Source organism: Lissotriton helveticus, chromosome 3_2 (assembly GCF_964261635.1).
Source record: "Lissotriton helveticus chromosome 3_2, aLisHel1.1, whole genome shotgun sequence".
NCBI classification, from domain to species: domain Eukaryota; kingdom Metazoa; phylum Chordata; class Amphibia; order Caudata; family Salamandridae; genus Lissotriton; species Lissotriton helveticus.
The window spans coordinates 319231702-319255285 of record NC_136062.1 but is presented as its reverse complement, the minus strand read 5'-3'; the positions used below and the strand labels follow the sequence as shown (position 1 = coordinate 319255285).

Genomic DNA, 23584 nt, shown 5'->3' with positions numbered 1-23584 from the left:
GTCCCTGTAGGTCAAACAGAAGGGCAGCCAACTTACTCTTGGAGTCGTTTCTGGGGTCCTGAGTTCAGCCTTTTATCTTCAGATAGCAGGGCTGTTCTCCTTCTGAATTTTTTCAGGTGCAGGAGTTTCTGAGGAGATGTTCTGAGAGTTTTATTTTTATATTTAATTCTAGCCTGTGTTGGGGAGACATACCCTTTGTTTAACCCTAAGCTTGTTCTGGTCAGTTCTCTATTTTTCCATAGGTTTGACTCCATGCTGTCTAGGGAGACAAAGGGCAGGCAGGCCCAGGTGTGAGCAGCATTTGCCAGTGACAGGGCAGGCATCTTCAGAAGACAGGAAGATGCTGGGTACAGCCTTCAGGCTACCGTTTGACGGGCAAGAAGGAACGGGTACAATCCCACAGGCCATCCTACTCAGGAGAGGAGGACCCTGCCCCACACCCAAGGCCCCTTTGCCCACAGTCTTGAAGCAGTACACAGAACACCACAGGAGAATCATTAATAGTCATGTGAAACTGGACATTGGAAGAAAGGTACATTTGGTTTAGACAGAAACATGGCAACTTTCTATTAGTGGCATATTCAGAACAGTAATTTAAAATCAATTAAAGTGGATTTTAAATTAAAACTGAAATGAGTGGAAGTAGTATTTCTCTACCTGCCCCAAACCGAATTCATCACTTATTAAGTGGAATAAGGTAACCTATTTCTAATCTATTGGAGAGCTAGCCTTACTCGCAAAATACGACTTTGCGGGGGGGGGGGGTTCACTGACAGGACATGTACAACTTAAGTACACATGTCCTACTTTTTAAATACCATGTAACTGCCCTATGATATTTAAGGGCTCCTCCTAGGGGTGACTGATAAGTATTAGGGTTAAGGCTTGGCAAGAGGATTAGTTTACCATGTCAAAATAGCAGTTTTAAAACAGCACTACAGGCTGCATTGGCAGATCTGAAACCTGTTTACAGTGCTACTTTAGTGGGTAGTAATGCGAGTGCTGCTGCCCAATAGCAGCATTTAAGTTACATGCCCTAGGTAAAGGTAGTACTATATAGTGGCACTTATAAGTAAAGAAATGTACCAATCAGGGGTATGACACTTTTACCATCTTTGGAAGGGAGAGCATAAGCACTTTGCCACTGGGTAGAAGGAGTAAAGTGTGTGGAGTCCTAATGCCAACAACTGCGGGTTCAACAAAAATAGGAAAGTAAAGGCAAAAAATCGGGGGGAATATCATGCAAAAGATGCTCATTTCCAACATCAGGCAATTTGGGGAAAATAAGAGACCTTTGATGGAATAACACACACAATTAAAGTATTAAGTTACATCACTGTATAAACTACATTTTCGAATAAATCATACACTTAACACAGGATTTGCAAATTTAGTGCAGATTGCTTCACAGAGAAAGAATCCATCACGGTGTCACATTCACAGCATGAAGATGTATAACGTATGCCCTTATTCTCTGCAGAACCAGTGATAGAAACCACCTTCTGAATGGTCATCCTAAAATATAGTCAGAAAGGCCAAGCTTAACTCTCCCATATTTTATTTTTATACAGACAGAGGAGTAGCAGATAGCACAATCACACATTTTCACTCTATCTGTTGAAGTACTTGAGATCTTGCATTTCCTAACAGTCCAATAATAAAATAAAATGGGGAAAGGCTTGCCTTCTACTGCCACACCACCCTATTGTATTGAAACTGAATGAGTACTAGTTATGTAAAATAAATAGATTCACGTGGCAGTCATAATAGTTCTTTTCATTTACTTTACTATGCAGCATCATCTGAGCCCCATCAGTTGTAACTGCTACAGAATCTTCTAGTCTGTAGGAGTTTCTAGTCAGACATTCAGAGTGCTTCCCCTGGCAATGAACAACTATAATTGACCCAATGGATAGAGAATGCAAGGTAGTTGTCATAGGCATAGCACTATGCTCTACATTATTCACCACAAACAGGATGAAGCAATGCGCAGAATAAACAAACAAAATAGGCTCACATTGGGTCCCCACAAACTCCAATCACTCAGCTTAGTGGGCCGGACAAAGACTCCTTAAAATGGGAAACACTATAATGGACTGGGGGTCTCAATTGACAGAACCCTTGCCTCCAGTTTCCCTGATAGGGATGTGGAATTCTTATCGCCCAATGCCCAGGATTATTGTTCGGGGTCAATGACAACACGATTTCATTTATTTTGTCGAGTGGACAAGTAGTCCCAACTCACCCAAACCCCCTCCTGACACTTTACAGTACCACACTAAGGATCTCTGAAAGATTATCAACTGGTAAGGCAAGATGTGCATCTGTACGTAAAAGTTGTTAAACATCTAATTATTATTAATTATTAATTAATTTTAAAGCGATTACTATTAATGGTGTGCTCTCTAACGAAATCCAGGAAGGTGTAAAAACAGCTTGCATTACTGGCGGCAATTTCAGTATAAAAATGTGAACATGCTTGCAAAATTCACCAATATGATGTTATGTATAATTCTCCATAAGAGTATAAAAATACACGTACAATGAAAGCAAAATTGATGATGGTTTGCTTTCAAAATAAAAAATTAACAAGATAAATTTAAAAATTGCACCCAAAAAAAAGGAAAAAAAACTGGTGCTATGGTGGAAGACGTGGCCCCCACCCTGCAGAAGTGGATGACCTCTCTGGAGAACACCAAACGTGGACTGGCATCGCAAGTGGAGGAAGCCGAAGGGAAGGCTCGGCACAACAATCTTCGCTTTGTTGGATTCCCGGAGGAGTGCGGAGATAGGGACATTGAGCGGTTTCTTACTCAGTGGCTGGAGAGCTGGCTCCCCCCGGAGTTACTGTCCAAATGTTTCGTGGCGGAGCGCACCCATACAGCCTTAATGCAGAAGCCCCCACCTGGAGCCCACCTGAGGCCTATCAATGCAATACTACTTAACTATCATGATAGAGAAGCTGTCCCGAAACAGGCTAGGGCCAAAGAACCGTTATTATTTGACAACGCCCGCATCCTGATATTTCCAGACTATTCGAAATTGGTCCAGCAGCGGAGGAAGTCCTTCATGGCGACCAAAGCCCGCCTCCGAGAGCTCAAGCTTCCCTATGCTTTGCTGTATCCGGCCAGTCTGCAGGTGGTGTATCGGTCCCGTACTCATTTCTTTGATTCACCGGAGGAGGTCTTCCAGTGGACAGATGAGACAGTGCGGCTTCGTCCTCACACGCCACCCAGGAGGGAGTCGGACTCTTCATTGAGCAAGGCAGCTCGGAAGTACCCAAATTGAAGATGAAGGGGAGCAGACGCTCCAGGTCCAGACGGCGACCCCAGTCATGCGCTGACTCCTCTCGGACTGGGTTGGCTTCGCGACAGCATACGTCGGCGGACTAGGTGATGGATGGGACTATAGTGTCAGGGGTCTCTGATATGTTTGCCTGGACAGGAGAAGACCAGAAGGGGGCCGGTATCTTTGTTGGACCTTAGCGGACAGAGAGTGCCAGCAGACAATGGGCTGTAAGTTGGGGATCCATTGGCGGGTGTGGGACCTCCTGTTGGGGTCAGCCAGCCCAGGCACGCCACAACAGGTACTTCACTGTTATTGAGGTATAGGGTGTGGGGGGGTGAGGGGGAATTGTTGGGTTGTGTTGGGGGGGGTTTTGTTCTTTGTCTTCCTTCTGTGCGGCGGCCCGCAGAATGCACAGGGAGTTCCTCATACAAGCGGAGCCTGAAATTCTTGGGCTGGAGACACGCAGTAGGGACGGCGAGAGTAAGCAGGTCCGTCGCCAATTACTCCTGGCATAACAGGGTTATTCGCATCTCATGTTAAATGAGGCCCACCAGGAGTGGCTGGTGACCCGTAGCAGGATTTACCAGTGTGGAGATAAATCTAGCAAGCTGCTGCATAGACTGTGCCAGGGGACACTCTACCCCAGGCCCTCCCTGGCATGTGGGCCCTGACGCGACACCCATTTCCGGCTCCTCCTCTATTGTTAAAAGCTTTGCCGCATATTATGCAGAACTCTATGCCCCCAAAGAATGTATACCTGCGGAAGTGATAGGCCGCTTCTCAGATGACCTCCCAACTAAGGCCCTCTGGGATGAAGTGAGTGCGGAGTTAGATCGCCCACTCACAGAAGACGAATTGGGTGCCGCACTTGGGGACATGCACCCCGGAAAGGCCCCGGGACCAAATGGCTTTGCATGCGAATTCTTTAAACGAATATTTCTTGCAGTTAGGACCCCACTATTGTAGGGTGGTAGAAGAGGCCAGAGAGCGGGGTTGTCTGCCTAGAGATTGGAGACATGCAGAAGTGGTAGTGTTCCATAAGCCTGGTGTCCTAAAAAAGCTTTCAACTCCGCTCCAATACTGAGACATGCATATCCCAAATGAGTTACATTGTCGAGACAGATATTTCCCTGTTTGCTATAAGATCTGTCTTGTTCCGAGAAACAATTTGGGTTGATAGCAACCACCAGGGGAGTGTTCACTCCTTGAGCGCCCTGCTCACCCAGCACGGAGTCTCAAGCTATTCACAATTTGGGACTCCAACCCTCTGATCAAGATCCTTCATTGGACTGCACAATACTGGGCCTCCCTGACATTGCCTACTCTTCAGATGCTTCTATTCTCTTAAGTTTGGTGCTGTGGCATTCCTCCATACCATAGTAATTTGTAGAATCTCATGCGCTCATTTACATTTTGTCCGGATGATAATCCTAGTATCTGCAAAGGATCGAAACGTTGTCGACTTTGCATACAACCCCTACTCTGTACATATAAATATTAGATAGTTATTGGGCTGTACTGCCATTAGTTGGATTTTGACATAAATAATACACTTTTAAGTCACGTATATCACGCGATTGCCTGATTACAGTCACGTTGCTTCATTACCCACGGTTATTGATGTCAATGAAATGTATTTATTATTTTGGAAATCAATAAATTATTTTAACGTAAATCCTATGAGTGCTTTCAGTCTAAGTCTTCATAAAGAAGGGACCTTTGTTTTCTGAGAGCATAGGCGCGGTCTTATCACAAAGAAACCCATATATCAAAGGATTGGACCTAGTGGGATTTCTGCAGATCACAGACCAGACACAACTATACAATCGGCGCCTGAGAACTGTTATGAAGCCAAGAAGCATTTTTACAATGATGAAACTACCTAGAAAGAGCAATTTATTCTATTTCCATGTGGCCAGACGACAAAAACCTTGGGTATCTTAAGACCATGAAAAGTAGTATAAATGGAGGACATGCGTGTGGATGTTATTCTTCACTCACTTTGAGCATGTTAGTACCTGCCAACTAGCATGGGAAGGCTGGTGCTGTGGCTAGGAAGGAAGTGACAGACTGCAAAACAGTCTACTCCTTCAATTTTAACTAGGCCTGGGCAAAGCACTACGCTAAGCTAGCGTAGTTTGCAAAGTTTGCGCTACTTCGCACAACACAAACTGTTTGTAGCACAGTGCAAACATGCGTAGCGTAGCGCAGCGGTAATTTTTTGCTTGCTCGCGGTCCTCAACGTCAAGTTGGCGACCGCGAGCAAGCAACATGACATCCCCGCAAGACTTTTTCCTCCTTCACGATCAGCAACATCAAGTTGCTGATCACGAGCGTGGAAAATAAACCTCCCGGCGAGATTCTCAACACGGGGAGGTCAGGTTTCTCATTGCGAGTGATCGCGTATGCTCGCAACTGCTCGCGATGAGAAACTACCAGTACACGTAGAGAAAGCTGCTGCTCGAGTTAAAATCTACTCGAGCGGCAGAAAACTATGGCTCGCACTGTGCAAGAAGCTGTTTTTAATGATTGCACAGTGCTGGATGCTTGTTCGCACTGTGCAATCATTGAAAACGGTATCTTGCACAGTGCGAACAGGGTACTACGCAGTTCGCGTAGTGCTACGCATAGTACGCCCAGCCCTAATTTCAACCAACACAGAAAGATGTCATGGAAGTATAAGTCTATCTCAATAGCTTAAAACAAGAACTGTATTTTCACCATGAGGACTGGGCATAACAAGACCAGAGCTTCAGAATGATACATGACTTTCTGCTATGCCACTAAGACCGGTTATACATATCAGAAGACTAGGTTCAGCACTGTGTAAGCTTCTAGTGTCATGATTCTTTTGCCATTTTGGTACTAAAAGGCAAATGACTTACTGACATGGCAGTTCTAGCAGTCAACTTTAAAGATTGATGCCCAAGGGTTTGTAAACATGTACAATGGAAGTACACAGGTGAAGATGCGCCATAGCCAACCACTGACTGTTGGAATCTTTTGCCAGTCCCTAACAATCTTTCTTTAAAATGTTATGGATAGCTTACTAAAAAACACTACAATGTAAGTAAAAGAGACAACACAACATATATTCTACCTTCCCAGTTAAAAGCAAAAGCATTTCATTGAAGACTAAAACAGACTTAACAGTATTAAAGTTGTTCTTTCTAGCTGGCCTATGTGCAATAGACATGAACAGAGAGAGCTTCCACCAGTACCTTTCGGTAGGAAATCCTCTTTAGTATAGTTCTGTAGGTGATTGGTGGACAATCAAAATCTGGGCTCGTGATGACGAATCAAACCCATTCATGGGGCTGCACCTCAGGGCAACTTGTGCGAGGGCAGTTTGATTAAGTAAAATGTTATGAATCTTGGAGAGCGGGATCTTTAGGAGTGACCTATTGGACGCAAGACAGGTCTGCCATTAAAGGGTTATGATAGATGTCTCCAACAGAGTTGCTACAAATTCTAAAGGCTTTAATTGACTTCAGAATTTCTCTGTGATGCAGACATTCGTCTAGGGTTCCTCTAATTGATGTGCCTCCCAGGCACCTCTCCTTACTGTAATTCTGCAGATGCTTAATGGATAGTCAGAGATTAAGATCATATTATTTACTTGCGCCGGTTCAGAGCCTGAGCTACCGGGTGACTTATGTCTGGGCTGCATGGTTAAGACAAATTGATGAGACCTAAAAAGTGAATTCCTTCAAGGTTGCCTGTCTTCGAGATAGATTATAGTGACAGTAACCGATTGGACCCAAGACATATCAGAGTATGGCAATCGATGTTGTTTTTCTCCAGTCGAGTGACTGCAAGGTCAAGAAACTTCAGAAATGTAGTCAGAAGTTATACATCTGTTCTGTGCAAGCATTTGTCTAGAGCTAATTTTGTGGATCTAATTCTTATGCAAATGAAACCAGGCACCAAGGAATTTCCTTCTGAGGACCAACAGAAGGTGGCAAAAGCAAGCTACATGCTTTAATGTTCTAATCTACTGCCACACCCCCTATAGAATGAGTAGGCTTCTTTAAATGTTCACTGTTGAGTGGTCTTGAGTGGTAATAGTATAAATCTGTATCAAATGAATTTGAGGCATGTCAAATGTTTCAAATTAATAGATAGGTACAGTTGATGGTTGATGGGACGGAGAGAAAATGACAATATTAACAGTGCTATTGGTAGGTTTGCAAAGGCCTCTAAGTTTGTTCTAAAACAGACATTATTGGTGGCTTCTTTGGCTGCTGTTTTGAAAATGGTGTAGCCCAGTCTGGACTCCCACAGGTCCTTCAGGTGGAGATTAATCAAGATCTGATTGAGGTGGCACATCCTGTTATTTTGATGGATTTTAGCAAAAGTTAATAGTATTTATTTCCAAATCAGGCTTTTTAGGGTCTTATCGGGTGCCCTTCTCACCCAGTAATAATAGCCCTTTTAAAGGTGATCTCCATAGATGTTAGCATAGGTTTACCCAGATAAAAAAAAGAAAGAGCCATGCTTGTGAATATAGACTATTTCACTAAATATAGCTACTTAATAGCCTTTGCTCAACTATCCATGGAATTGACTTAGCCCATATTTTCCTGCTAGAAGTAGTATAGCAGGGGTTCCCAATTAATTTCCAAACTTTTGTCTACCTTTTTGAAACACCTGGGAACTGTGAACTTCCACTCCACCAGTGGACACCCAAAGCCACTCAAACAGTATTTGAGATGCTACACACTGAATCACTAGGTAATATATATTCTGTTGGCTAAATTTGAATAGAATGTTAGCATTGTTTTCTGGGATATTCCTCATTTTTGTCATCTTATGGCTTCCACCCAAATCCGTTAAAAAAGATTGTCACCAATAACTCCAATATGTTGGTTTCTACTCTATTATCCATCATCTCAGTCATTTAGGACACCACTGCACTACAGCACAATGCTAAAACGGCCATAAGTGATGGACATACAGCTACAACTTCCAGGCTCTGTTTTTTGACAATGGGGAAAAGGTTTGAGTTTCCGCTTATTTTTAGTGTTTGCCTATGTAGTACCCTAAGTTTGTGCTGTACCCCAATTCATGGGTCATTTCCTGGTCTGTCACTTGGTAGGTTCTCATGCTGTTCACTTGGTTATGCCAAATCAGTGGCATAGCTATCCTGTTTTTTAAGTGTCCATGTACAACCCATTGTTGCTGTTGGTCTGGTTCAACCACCTCTGGTTTTGGTTGGGGAGTTCCTTGATTTTGAAGTGGAAGCCATATTGGATTTGCATGCTTTTCGGGGCCAACTAATACCTTATAGACGGTTAGGTTTAAAAGGCCTCAGAGTTCCTGGAAACTCACTTCCAATGTCCATGCCCCTTGTCTGGTATTGTTTTGTCATCTGCAACTTTCTAATGCAACTCGGTCCTGACTTTTGCATGGGGGATGGGGGAGTCGGGGGGAGTTAAAACTGATTGACTGCACTGTCAGTGATCTGTGGTTCCCATGCAACTGGGTATAGCAGAGGAAGTCCAGGGTGGCAACACTGCAAGACAAGTCATGGCAGATAGGGAAACCACCAACAAAAGGAAGCACTGGTTTGTGTGACACCAAGGTCAGCACTATTGCTTTGGGTTAAGTAGTCAAAAGTGGTTGTAAGATGCCACTTCGTATTGCAACTGTTTGTTTATTGTATGGCTCTGTTGCTTTTGAACTAGCTCACTCACTGGCTCTCAACACACAAACTTTGTAGTTTTTTTTTCCATTGCTCTCATCAGGTTCGTGTTTGCTGCCCTCCTTAGAATGCTTACTAGTTTCAATCTTAATCAGCTCGCCCACACCCTGTTGCCGCCCAATCGTTTGTGCGGTTCCATTTACACACAACTGCTCTAGCTAGGTTCCTAACAGAGGTCACCTGGAAGCCGGTATGATTAAATTGTACTTGATTGAATCACAAATTATTACTTCACTGAGAGGAGGTTTCTGGTTCTGACATTTTTATATTTTGTAATTCAAGGGTAACTTCCAGGCACACCTAACCCTGAAGGTAGCACTAACCCCGAAGAGGCTGCTTTCCTCCAACGCCTATGAGTGAAACTAAGGGCATACTCTTTCCACTGTCTTATCTCTTTGTTTTATTTGTATTTAAAGAGTTTTATATAGCGCTGGCTAGACCCAAAGGTATCAGAGCGCTTTACATGAGAATCAACAATGTAACAGAAAAAGATCAACAATTACACAATGCATCAAAAATAGGCAATACAATTTGGAGAGGAGAGAAAGGAGAGAGAAAAGTAGTGGAGGGGGCAGGGGAGGTGAGAAAGGGAGGATAAGGGAAAAGACAAAAAGGAGAGACAAAAGGAAGTCTGTCTAAAGACCGACTGGGCAGGTGACGACCAAGGAGGGAATCCACGGCCCATCTCCCCTATAGCTAAACCAGGTAGCTCCATCGGGCATCAGACAAAATAGCTAGATCTCAATTGACAAGGGAAAATTCACAGATAAACAGGGTGGGGACTAAGGGCCAGGACAGGTGAGGGCAAAGGTCAGTAGCAGGAAAGTGGAGAAGAGTAGAGCGGAGAGGGGTAGAGGGTAGGGGGAGGAGGCCGCCGATGACAGCGCAAGGCTCCCGTGATTGAGGAGAGAGCCCCTCGTCGTGCTGGCTGAGCCAAAGAGAAGCCCAGGAGCGGGAAGCCGATGCCGGAGTCCAGCGGAGACCCAGCTCATATAGGTGAGTGGGGCTTGAATCCTGCTCTTCAGAGCAGTGCCGCAGGAGAGCGGGCCGCTCCAGCCTTTGGGGGCATTTTTTTTCTTTGTGTGTTGAAATGCCCGGAGCAGGGCTTTACAGGTACCGTGGTATCCCCGCATCATTTTCCACAGCAGCCCTGCCGGACAGTGGGCCACTCCACCAATGGGGGCATTCAGTCTAGGAGGCACAGTAGTGCCAGTGGCCAGTTACACAACAGCTGCCCCACTGGACAGTGGGCAGCTGCAACAGTGGGCATGTTTTGTTTAGGAGAGAGTCCCAGTGGAGGACTCATGGAACAGGAGTGCCCATGCCTACAGTTTCCCACAGCTGCCCAGCAATTAGTGGGCAGCTGTAAAGTTTAGGCCAGTGCCTGTGTGCATTTTCTTTTGCTACATTGGCAGCCAGCCTTGACATTGGGACATAGGTCATTGGTCATTCAAGCCCTTTGCGAAGGCCAGTTGACCTGTGGACAGTTTGGTGACATTGGTAGAGCGCCAGGCTTGCGTAATGTGTCTATTACTAGGAGTATTGCCAAAAGAATGATTTAGGCCCATTGTATCTAAGCTAATGTGTTTATGCTAGTGAGACCTAATGCGTACTGTGTTTATGCTAATGAGGTTTGGACCTAATGTGTTTACGCCTAATGTCAGATCATGATGTTTTGGGGTAGTACCTATTTGCTTAAGGTGTTTATGCCTATGAGGGTTAGAATAATGTGTTTAATGCCTGACATAATAATGCTGAGGTCATTATTGTACCAGCAGTTACTGGTTGTAGTTTAAATATCTACTTACCTGTTCTGATGGTTCTGACCTTAGCCTGATTGGCCTGGTCCTGTATATAATCCCCTGTGAATATTGCCTAGTGCCAGTTGGCACAGTGTAAATGTGTGATTATGTTTCTAATGTGTTTATGACAATATGAAGGTTATTTTCCTATATAACCTTGTGCGGCGTTCCTTTTGTGGTGTGCCTAGTTTGTTGCTGCTGTATGAGTGTGTTGCACAAATGCTTTACACTTTGCCTCTGAGATAAGCCTGACTGCTTGTACCAAGCTACCAAGGGTGGGAGCAGGGGTTATCTTCAGCGTGTAACTCCCTTGCCCTGACTAGAGTGGTCGTTTCTGCTTGGCTTTGATGCCAGCCTTAGCCAACCAGAAATCCCATTTCTAACTGGGAGGCAATAGGGCGTACAGTATTAATATTATGGAAGATGAATGGGTACAGTTTATTACTAATTTGTATGGTGTGTGCAATCTTGATGTGAATAGGGAAGATCTATGCCATGACCATCTCCAATCCCCCAAGGCATGTCACAGATCAACCCATAGCATAGGGCTAGCATGGAACAAAAGGGTTGCCAAACCAGATCCTGAAAGACTGCTAAAGAACAACCCAGGGTTAAAAGGCTAACACCCCCTCAGCTCCTCAGGGGAAGTATACTACCAAAGATGAACTTGGGGGATGGGGCTTACAGACTACTACAATCCAGAAACAGGGTCTAACAACTAACAACCAAGGCATATGTGACTAACAAATTACCACCTGGCAGCAGAGGGCTACCATTGTACCACTGGGTGCTAGCAACTAATCACTCTGTCGCAGGTGACTACCACTCCCAAAAAGGCAGGCAGCTGTGACTTAGTGAAGGCAGACAAGATGGAATTTAGGTGCAGAAGACAGTATGGACATCTTGATAAATGTTTGACTACATGAGGATAAAGCTGCTGCTCCACCATAAGGCACATAGGGTAGACATCCAGAGATGTGGAATACCTATAGCCCGATGCCCAGGACATATTGTTTGGGGTCAAAGGCAACAAGTTTTCATATGTATTTTGTCCTTGGGACAAGTAGGGCAAACCCCCTGCAGTACCACATTATGGATCAGGGAAGGGCTCTGTCTGCAGTAAGGAAGTATTGTTGTCAATAAGTTAATGCTGTTCAAACTTGTATTTATGGTTCATAACTTGAAAGCCTGCATTATTAAGGGGAGCACTCCAAGTAGATGCTGTAAGCTCTAACTGCACTACTGACAGTGGTTCCAGTATAAAAATGTATACACACGTTTTCAAAGTTTAGCAATATGAGGCTATGTATAATGCTCCCAGAATGCTCTTTGATTTGATGCAAATATTTACAGATGCTTGAAAGCAAGATTGATGATTATTTGCTTTCAAAATAAAATGTTAATTAAAATAAAAGTATGCAGGAAACAAACATTTAGCTAAACTACTGTATAATTTCAGGAACCATTTCTTTACAGCATTATTTAGTAGCATGTTTTGGCTATGCTAGTATTTCCCAAAAATATTCAATATGGAAAATCAGTGTAACCAGTTTCAATTAGATTATGGGAAACACAAATAAAGAAGCATTGGCAAAACCAGTAGGTCTGAAATTGTTGGTCAGCTTTTTAGCTTTGCCAATGTGTAAATTGGTTTGGCATGGTTATTTGAAAACCTTATTGGTGTGGGATCTGCTTGGCCCTCACCACTAAAACAAACTTTGGCAAAAGCAAAAATAGTTTTTGTTATCAAAAAGCACACACTGCCACAGTAGTTACTGACGCTGAACAAAACTACTTTGTTTGCCGATATGCTCCTTCTGAAAGAGCAGAATGCTGTCACTCACAGTGAAGCCAGCAGATACAAAGTGTGAGAGAGAGGGAGACAGAATTTTAATAAACGCAAAAGGTCATGGTCCACACCAGATCAATTTAGGGGCCCAATCATTAAAGAATGTTTCAAAAGTGCACTCATGGTATATGTCCTTGAATTAAGTGCAGCTATACGGCTCTCGTGAATTCCCAAGAATTTACAGAAGTAGTGTGATGTATTCCTATAGGTTCTGAATCGATCCCCCTATTCCTGACCCTATTCTGGTTAAACAAACCAACAAGTTAACTAGCAGTCAGCCCATGAGGTACAAAAACCCCCCATGATGCAGATACCGTTATCTGACGCAGTCACACTACGGCACAGGAACGTGTTATCTGATTAGGTCATAACGCTTGCGATCTAATTAGACAAGCGATATTCCTCCAGCCCCTGATAAGGCATACGGAGTTCTCAAAACAAATCAAACCTATGACAACCTGGGCAAAACCCTGCGGCCATTGTTTTGATTTCACCGAGAACTTCAGCAAAAGAATGTGCTAACGAGCAAGTCGTATGACATCCTTATTGACGTATCTATGTCCATCCTTACGTCAATCTCGGCACCTTAAAGGTATAAATATTACCGATATTGCCCTATGCAAACACACGTGGTGGTGACGAGACGGAGCAGCCATACTTGCCGAAGCCCAGAGCAGAGCAGACCCCGCTGGCACAGCCCCGCCTTCCTGACGCGCTGAGAACGAGACGCGCTGATTTCTCCTGCCGAGAGATCCAGCACCGGCGCTTCCGGGTAGCCCTCGCAGGCAGCCTGGAATATCGAGACCAGAGAGAGAGATACCATCCCTCATTCATCCTTAATTCCAGGTACAGAACTGAATAACCCCTCGCAGAGAATTCCTTAGTTATTCACTTGGCAAAAACAAACTTAACTTAAACTGTAACTTTCTATTCCCGCCCACGTATTAGACTTAGGTCAGGTACACGGGGTAGGCGTATTTAGAAACACCAGTTGAGTACGTTTAGTCAAATGTATATGTGTATGTAATATATTTTATTCATTTTAAAAACATCTTATGGCTTAGAAACCATATCAATGTTTTTACAGTATTATTTTATACTTCTGCTTTTAATGTATGCACTTTACTTAACTATAAGTATTGCAATAATATCGATCCATTTCTCTTGTATGAGAAAAGAGACTGATCAATAAATAACACCTTTTTATTGAACACGCCCGTCTCTTCCTTTTCTCTACATTCTGATGAGACTAAGAATGCACGTACTGACTGAGTAAAATAAATTGCCTTTTGTTCACACGACTCTCGAGATACACTCTTGATTAGGGGAGAGCAAAGTTGTCATGTTCTATGGTTGTCAGAAACTAAATCCCTTCTTGTCTAATCAGGGAGGTTAATTCCTACCTGAACATTCGAGAAAGTTTCTAGTGACCTCTGAGCTAGCTGGCAAACCCAAAACTTTAAGTCTAATATCGTCAGTAGTAGACCTAGTTAACGTCTGGTCTAGGCCTTTACTATTGAAGGTATTATTCCAATGCGCAGAGCCTATTGGGATAATAGGAACTACACTACAGTAGGACAAGAAATAGTACTCCAAGAAAATATTTCTGAACTGCATTTTAGCATAAGCTAATATGCATGTGTAGATTTGCTCATGCGAAAATACGAGTGTTTTCATGTTTACTTTCCCTCTAACTACTTTTTCCCCTAACTCTGGAAGAAGGTTTACATCTGCCATTGTCAGAAATAAATTTCCAACATTCAGGGATGTGGAATTCCTATAGCCCGACGCCCAGGACATATTGTTTGGGGTCAAGGGCAACAAGTTTTAATGTGTATTTTGTCCTTGGGACAAGTAGGCCCAACCTCTTGCAGCACAAACCCTTTGGCTGCCAGTTTGCAGTACCACATTACGGGTCAGTGAAGGGCACTGCCTGCAGTTAAGTTAATGTTTGTGTGCATATGTTAATGCTGTTCAAACTTTTATTTCTGGTTCATTAATTGAAAGCCTTTTATTAGGGTGAGCGCTCGAAGTAAATGTAAGTTATGACTGCACTACTGACAGTAGTTCTAGTATAAAAATGTGTACACACGGTTTCAAAGTTTAGCAATATGAGGCTATGCACAATGCTCTGATTAGATGCGCATATTAGCAGAAGCTTGAAAGCAGAGGGGTTGGCCTAACGGCTAAGGCGCTCGACCTCGGACCTGGAGGAACTGGGTTCGAGTCTCGGTAACGACGCCAAAAACCCCCTGTGATTCTGGGCAAATCACTTAATCTCCCCGTGCCTAAAATGAAAGTGTGTCCTCATGTAACGTAACTGGTGCTATGTAAAGCGCTCTGATAACTGATTCGGTTCGGTTCTAGTTCGCGCTATATAAAAACTCAAAAAAATAAATAAATAAATAAATAAAAATTAATGATTCTTTGCTTTCAATATAAAATGTTCCTAAAAAAATGAAAGTAGGGAAAAAAACATTTAGTTAAACTACTGTAAAATTTCAGGTACCCTTTCTTTGCAGAATCATTTAGCAAAATGTGTTGGAGCATGCTAGTATTTCCCAAAAAAATTCATATTGCAAAATCAGTGTAACCAGTTGCAATAGGGTTATGGGAAACATAAAATTAAAAAAGCATTGGCAAAGCCAGTAGGTTTGAAATTGGTGATCGGCCTTTTAGTTTTGGCAATGCGTGACTTGTTTTGGCATGGTTTTTGTAAAACCTTATTGATGTGAGAGCTTCCAGGCCCTCACAATTATAACAAACATTGGCAAAAGCAAAAAAATAGTTTTTGTTCTCAAAAAAGCACACACTGCCACATTAGTTATTGGCACTGAACAAAACTACTCTGTGTGCCGATATGCTCCTTGTAAAAGAAAGAATGCTGTCACCACAGTGAAGCCAGCCGATACAGAGAGAGAATTTTAATAAACACAAACGGTCATGGTTAACACCAGACCAAATTAGAGGCCCAATTATTAAAGAAAGTCTCAAAAGTGCACCCTTGCATTAAGTGCAGCTATATGTCTTTCGTAAATTCACAAGAATTTACAGAAGTAGGGCAAGAAATTGTACTCCTAGAAAATATTTGTGAACTGCATTTTAGCATGAACAAATATGCATGTATAGATTTGCTAAGGCGAAAACCTGAATGTTTGCAACTTCATTTTCCCTCCAACCACTTTTTTCATAACTCTGGAAGAAGGTTGACCTCTGCCATTGTCAGGAGTAAATTTCCAACATTTCTCAGTATGGGAAAATATTAGAGAAGAGTTGTAGAAAACCCTTAAAACATGCAAGTTAGTAAGTTTGCATAAACTCAAAAGGACATTCCAACCCTGGATCTATTGCTTGCCACTACCTACAGTCCCAGTATGTAGATCTGCGGAAACGTGGCAACATAAAGGGATTGCTAGTATTCAAACACTACTATGGTATGAGCCCTGCATAATCAGAGAAGCTATATAAGAGCTCTTATCTAATGAGATTGGTACCATAATGTGTTGCTAGCACTACATGGCAACAGAGGGACAAGTGGATTTTGTTACAGGACAAGTAGATTCATGAAGGAACTTGCCCCATGGACAAGTAGATATTTTAATAAATTCCACACCCCTGAACATTTCTCAGAATGGGAAAAGATTAGAGAAGAGTTGTTGAAAGTTAGTAGGTTTGCAGACTCAAAAGGGTAACCACGGAACTATAGCTCACCACTACCTTCAGCCCCAGTATGTAGATCTGCGGAAACGTGGCAACATAAGGGGATTACAAGTATTCAAACACTACTATGGTATGATCCCTGGCGAAATCAGAGGTGCTATATCAGAGCTCTTATATAATGAGATTGCTGCCATCATTTGTCGCCGCACTACATGGAACCAAAGGGACAAGTAATAATAATAATCCACATTTGTAAAGCGCGAACAATCACCCGTAAGTCTCCAGGCGCTGGGGGCCATTGGGAAGATTTAGCAAGCTATTGCCCAGAGTCACATGGTGCTGGGCTAATCTGCTACAGGAACTGGGGATCGAACCGTGATCCCCAGATTCCAGCGTCAGTCGCCCTGGCCGCGGTGCCACACCTCTCCCTCACAAGTGGATTTTGTTACAGGACAAATAGATTTATGAAGCAACCTGCACTATGGACAAGTAGATATTTTATTAAATTCCAAACCCCTGGACATCACTTGGTTAAAAAGCATTTTCCTATATCTTTATTGTGCAGACACTCCCTACACTTTGCACTATTCAATAAGAGGGTAGGAAGGGGGTTTAAAGGATCCTTTGCTTTAGATCAAGGCTTGAGAGCAGCCTTTGGGTTCTTTAGGCTCCAAAAATGCTGACTGCAGCAATGTAGAATTGATTTTACTCCCAAACATCCCTCAAATATTTCCTAACCTTACTAGAGACAAGCACAAATAATGTGTCATCATCAGTCAGTCCCCAGGTAATTATTTTGGGCCAATATTAAATAGCGGATCCCACTTTTCCTATTAAATCTGTTAGTAAAAGATGTCCATAAGAGCTCCTTCCATCAGGAGCCCATTAAGAGACACAAATACCTAGATCTGGAGAAACTTGTGAATAGACAATTGTCGCACTTTCTGGAGTCAACCATCTTTACATGACTCTCAGCCTGGCTTTAGGGCTGGATACAGCACTGAATCAGCCTTGCTGGAAGTATCTGAATTTATAAAAGAAAATCTTGACCAAACCTCTGCGGCCATTGAGGTGTTCCTAGATTCATCTTCAGCTTTCGACATGGTCTCTCATGAGCAGGCTTGGGAACCTAGGGATACATGGTCAGACCCTTTCATGGTTTATGTCTTTCTTAGAGGGCAGGGCGCAATAGGTCACCCTTTCACTCCTCGGCAAAACCGCTGAGTGTGGAGTGCCTCAAGGTTAGGCTCTGAGCCCCACTTTTTAATATTTACTTGGAGCCCCTTGCGAGTCTAGCTGAAACCTGGGATCTCAGTGTGATTTCCTATGCCAACGATACCCAATTGCTTTTATCCTTCCATGGTCTAAAAGTCTGGTGGAGATTGGATTAGTAACAGTTACTTCAGGCTTAACTCTTAATAGAACAGGAGTCCTCTTTTTTAGTACTATATGCCATCCTGGCTCATGCAATTGGTGCCCTTCAGAGCTCGGGGTTCCACCTTCCCCTGCATCAACTGCCAGAAACCTTGAGATCATTTTTGACTCTGATCTTTCCTTTGCTCCTCAAGTAAAAACTGTACTGGTCAACTGTTTTGCCACTCTTAAATCCCCATGGAGAATGTTACATTTTGTGCCCAAGGACACGCATATGACATTTGTTCACTCTTTAGTGATGTCCGAAGCTAACAGTCTTCATCTACAGGCTGCTGCTCGACTGATTTTGAAAATTCCTGTTTTTCAAACAGTAACGTCCCATCTTCAACATCTCCCCTGGCTGCCTATTGTTAAGAAACTTCTACTTAAGGCACTCACCATAGCCTATTGAGATTTTAAAGAAACTGAATTTAGCCCTACTCTCAATCCAGATCACTGAGATCTAGCAGTCAAAGACTACTTCAGACTCCTCCAGTGCACAAAGCAAGAAGAGGGGGAAGATCTTCGCTTTCTGTACTGTAAAGCTCAAGTATGCCCTTCCAATCCACCTTCGAATTGCTTCTTCAGAGGCAATTTTTTGGGGGAAATGTGAAAACTTTTCGTTTTAACACTAGAGTCTAATTCTCTTCTTTCTGACTTATGCAGCCAAATTCCTCTTGAGGGGCAGCTGTGCGCAGATTGTTTTGTATTGTCTCTGAACGATAAGCAGACTCAAGGATGGAACATGTCACCAGTGGAAGTTGAGGGTCTCACATCCTTATAAAAGGAACCCCTGTTTAATTAGCCAGTGTTCCATTTCCGTCCTTGTGATTGCAGGTTCGCTACATCTCTATGTTGTTTTGGCTGCCAACAGTCCTCCAGCAGGCCGCTTTCTGCTGCCAACTCACACCAACCTACAAGAGTCTCATATATACATATGGGGGAGGGGCATCTCAAACAAACTGGGAGAAGCTGCTTCTTAGGCCACTACAAATTGTAGTAAGACCTAGCTCAGATACATTGGAATGACCCATCATAGACTCTTAGACTGACCACCTCAGACAAATTCCGATGAGGTACCCCTTGGGTTTGTCAGATATGATGGGGCGTATTGACAAAACCAAGGGGCCATATGGTCAACCCTGAAGCTACCATGAAATGACTGGAAGGCTGTCACTTGCCCAGCTCATGGTTACCAGATCTCGAACCAGGGATCCAGGAGGCATCCTGAAAGGTGTGCTGACACTGGAGGAGGCGATCCGGAATATACAAGTGGGCGTTTGGCGCAGGAAACCTCAGGGATGGGAGCCACTTAAAGTATTGGACGGGGGCTGGTTATGAACAAGAGGCAGGCCGGGGGAATTAATGCTAGAGCAATTCTAGAGGAAGGAGAGATACATTTAACAGTGCAAGAATGGTAAAACGACCAAAACGCAACACGGTGGTTTTGTGACCATTATTGTAACAAACTCAACTCCCTTCACTTGGGGGATTTCGGAAGAGGTATTATGTCTGGCCACTATCGATCGACACTGTTCACCCACCTGTGGAGCGGCAGGGCCACTCTAAATTAGCGAAAGGTGGGGGGTTGGCAAAGCGAACTCAGTCTGGCTTAGGCAGGTGTTAGGAGGCTGTCTTTATTAACCCGGTACAGAAGAAAGCGAAGGTTTCTCCTTTCCGTTGATAACTTGAAGGCAGGGGGACTTCCGTTAATCAACATGAAGGGGGCTGTACTCGAAGGTTCTGTTGTAGATCAGCTAGGATAGGGACTGCTTGCTATTCGTGTCTGCATGGAGATTAATTAGCCAACTGGGTGCAATGAATAACCGTGTCGTGACGACGCATGAGTGAAAGTTGCGAGAGAGTGCAGTCTAAGCTGTTTTTTTGGGATGAGTGGCATAGCTGGTCATTTCAAGCTGGCACAGACCCGGGTCAGCCTGTAGGAGAGAGCACTAACATGGAACATTCTAGAACTGCTAGGGATTAGAACTGTCCAAAGCTCGCTCACCTGCATCCGACCTCCTCCCTCAGCAGATATCTGCAGTCCCCCCGCTGAACCCCTACGAGCCACCAAGCACTTCACTAAACAGCTGCCCAGGAATCAACTTCAAATATGGCTACAACAATGTCTCTACCCATCCGCCACTTCGGCTCCTATCGGACCGCCAATCATCGCGCACGTTTTAGACGCACGGGTATGTGGTAGCCAGGACACAAAATAAACGTCTGCCCGTCACTATGGCAACAGGTAACGCCGGATGTGTCGAGGAGTCTGCAAGAAGATGGGCAGCCTGGTAGCAAAAGAGAGGCGGGACCGTCGTGATTGACAGTCAGACACGACGCGCGTTGGATGTTTCTGAAACTACAGACGGGCAGGTCTCAGTGACTGTCACTGACTGACGACCACCTGCATGAAGGACGTTTCAGTAAAAGAGCGATAACAGGCTGTACTGACAGCTAGGAGGTGAATCATTTGCTGCTACGGGCGAACAATAATAACAAAAATGAAGTCACGCTGTACAAAATGAGCCTGCAATTAACCTCTTATTCGCAGACTGAAGTTACCCCTTATTCGCATTTCGCAGGTGACGTTAACAACTTATTAGGTGAGCATCTTATTTGAAGGCAGAAGTGAACTTATTGGGCCAGCATTTTTTTTTCAGGCAACATTTGTGTAGTATCTTGCGGGACACGTTCCAGGACCAGTGTTCCGCAGGCAGTGGTCGAAGTGGGGGGAAAAAAGTAGGGGAACTGTGGGCGGAGAATCAGGGGGCGGGAATAACCTGAGGATTGGATCAGTGGGCGGAGTCAGAGGTGTGGCTAGAAAGAACAAAACATACCAATTTTTTGTACGTTTGGCATTTCACTGACCAGTTACAGCTTATAACGTTATTTAGTTCAAACAATGGATAGACATGTTTATTTGAGGCTTAATGTAGAAGGTATGTACATTGAAATACATTTACAATGTGGGACTTGTTTCCAATCACAGAATACACTTATAAGTGGAATCATAAGCCATTTGTCTCCGAGCCATGCAGTTTCTTTCTTCAGCACTTCTACTCCCTTTTTCTAACAATTTCTGAACAAAAAAGGTGGGTTTAAATTCTAACAGGAGGCCCCACAATTTTATGAACATTATAGAAGACAGACAATTGATTGATATTCTGTTCCACAGTGGTGTGAGCACATCATTACACTCCTCCGGGCGCCTGTCTCCAACAGAGGAGGAGTAGAGAGCATGGTAGGGGGTGGGGGGGGATTCATTCCTCCAGAGGGCTCTTCTGTCAGATTATGCCTTCATAGCTGCCAAGGTTTCAGATTGCTATGTGTGACATTTTCATAATTTCAGTGTAATTATGAGTGACATTCGACGACTATGAGTGACACTTTACCGCCACAAGCAAAATCAAGCAATGAAGACTAGGGAAACATAAATGTCAGAAATTGCACCTATTTGAGCATCAAGAAACTATAAGATCATCTTAAAACACCTGCAAATCGCCAAAAATGGGAGGGCGCTAACCAACTTGACACACAGAGTGTCCGGGCTCTCCTCTCGGGATATGACTGTGACAGACTGTCCCGAGACCGAGTCAGTCATGTTCAGGGCTTCTCTCACGTGGTGGAGTCGACCACCAGCCCAAACAACAGATTGTGAGAGAGGCTGGGCTGCAGGCTGAGGACCGAAAACGAACCTGGGCTGGTGGCCATCTGACACTTCAGGGCCTCTCTCTCTCAATAGTCACGTGGTGGCAGTCAATCCACCCTCACCACCTGAGCCGGCCCAAACAGGATGTGTCTGTCTTGTGAGAGTAGAGAGGCCCTGGCCGAGCAGGCTGAACCGAAAGCGAACCTGCCTGGCCATCTGTGATGTGCTGGCGGGGCCTCTGAGTCCTCCTCCCTTGCCTTAATTCCTTAATTCTCTCACGTTTTCTTTGAGACCCTGTTGCCGGCAGAAAAACAACTGTGCGAGTCGTTAACCTCCCCCCCCCCACTCCCCACCCCCACACAGGATGAGAGCACATAGAGACAAACTGTGATCCCTGCCTGGCAAAACACCCACCACCCGTCGCGGTAATGGTTTTGTCTAAAGACGGAAACCCTTTCAGTTTCGTTTGTCCTTCAGAGGCCCAATGCCTCTGAAGGATGACTCACAGAGCAGCCCTGCTGCTCGGACTGCAGATTAAATTGATGAAATACATGCCGATTATATCATCTTGCAGATAAACCACACACTCCGTCAGACAAGATGAAGAGGCAGAGCAGCCCTGGCTGCAGATTTTGTCTGAAACTGAGATTTTGCAGCGTGCGTGACGGTGCACTCAGCCTGTGCACTGTAGTGACTGTCAAACTACCAGTTACTTATGTGACTACACTATCAGGAGCGCCTCTGCCCAGGCAATGGCTGAAACTAAAGGAAAAACTCAAACAACAGTAAAAATTTACTTGAACAACGTTGATGGTCTTCAGTCCAGCCTCCCTCACTGTGTCATCTCACACCAACAGACATCGCTCGTCAATCGGCCGCTGCAGTGAGCTGCACGGGGTCACTCAACCCATGGTGAGTGACGGGGGCACGGCGGGCGCACTGGCAGCACCAGTCACTCTGCTGGCACTGCAGTCAGACTCCCCACAGCGCCCATGACCATGCCAGTCATCAGAGTGTGAGCACTTTCTTGCAGCAGCGAGCGCACTGACCACTACAATGAGGAGTCTCCCCTGCCATGGAGGTGCTTCTCTGGCGACCTCACTTCCTGCAGTGCAGGACCACGTGAGGTCAGACATCCGGGATTTAATAGACAGCCCCCGGCGCCCTGGTGTAATCGGCAGAGTGTGGGCTGTGTCAGTCAGTGATTGACAGACTGCCGCGCGGCGCAGTGAAGCCCTAAATTGTTACACTGTAGCACTGCAGCAGGAGCAGGGCACACTGACTCAGCCAGCGCTGAGCAGCATTGAACCTTAACTAGCCAGAGCTGCCTGCTGGCGGCAAGTTTGCTGGGAGCAGCACAGCAGAGCCGGCGCGCTAGTACTAAATTAAGTGGCATTAAAATGCGTGACATAGCATTTCAGTGCGGTGATGCGGACCACTACACTGAAATGTGTAAGTGTCACACGGGATGCGTGATACTTGGCAGCACTGTGCCTTACCTAGTCCTGTAAGTATAATACACTTTTTACCCAACTCTGTGGTGCTCGTTTTATCACTCTAGGAAGGATGAAAGGGTGAGTGGCTCTGTCAGAGATTAGAACCTGTGACTGTGAGGCCCCACAAGGGTCCCTGGAAAGGATACATTAACCCACTGAGCCACCAGACCGCGTTTCAAGTACATCTCTTTAAGAGAACCAATGTTTTAAGCTTCTGCACCCCACCTCCTTCCTTTAGCCAGAGTATTTAAAACCAATGGTAATTAGCAGAGCTCTCTCTCGTTAACAAAATTCACAGCGGACTGGAGGGAATTGTGGCATGGAATCCATTGGCAGCCACCACTTCGCTGCCAGGAACCAAGGGTTTGTTTATTGATGCAAATTAAATCATTGCCTCTCTTAGGAGGGATCGGAGCAGATAGAAGGATTTACAGAAAAGTTCTCATGTTAGCATTACACGGATGCAGAACAGGCAATTACTGCTGGACATCCAGATAAGACCTATAGTAAAGATAATTTGTCTTTAGGTAGCACTTCAAACCACACTTCCGCATTTCTAAGCACTGTAAATAACAGGTGTTATTTTTTATGCAATTTAATGTTTGTTCAATTTTCCACCGCAGAAAAAAACAGAACTTAATAGAAAATACATTTGTATTCGTTGGTGAGTGTTTAACTCGCTGAGCTATCTGGCCGGATCCAAAGTGATTTTGTATGCAT

General features: G+C 44.4%; 1 protein-coding gene across 2 annotated transcripts in view; it reads right to left on the bottom strand.

Annotated features, from left to right (window-relative positions):
- Nucleotides 1–19862, bottom strand: part of CCDC34 (coiled-coil domain containing 34) — a 367776-nt gene extending 347914 nt beyond the window's left edge. Inside the window, exon 1 of one of the 2 annotated variants that reach the window (XM_078684653.1) lies at nucleotides 19725–19862. In XM_078684653.1, the coding sequence (XP_078540779.1) occupies nucleotides 19725–19730 (6 nt within the window). In that variant the 5' untranslated portion in view covers nucleotides 19731–19862. The remainder of the gene's footprint in view (nucleotides 1–19724) is intronic. The other variant, XM_078684655.1, reaches the window with a different exon arrangement.
- Nucleotides 19863–23584: the final 3722 nt, after the last annotated feature.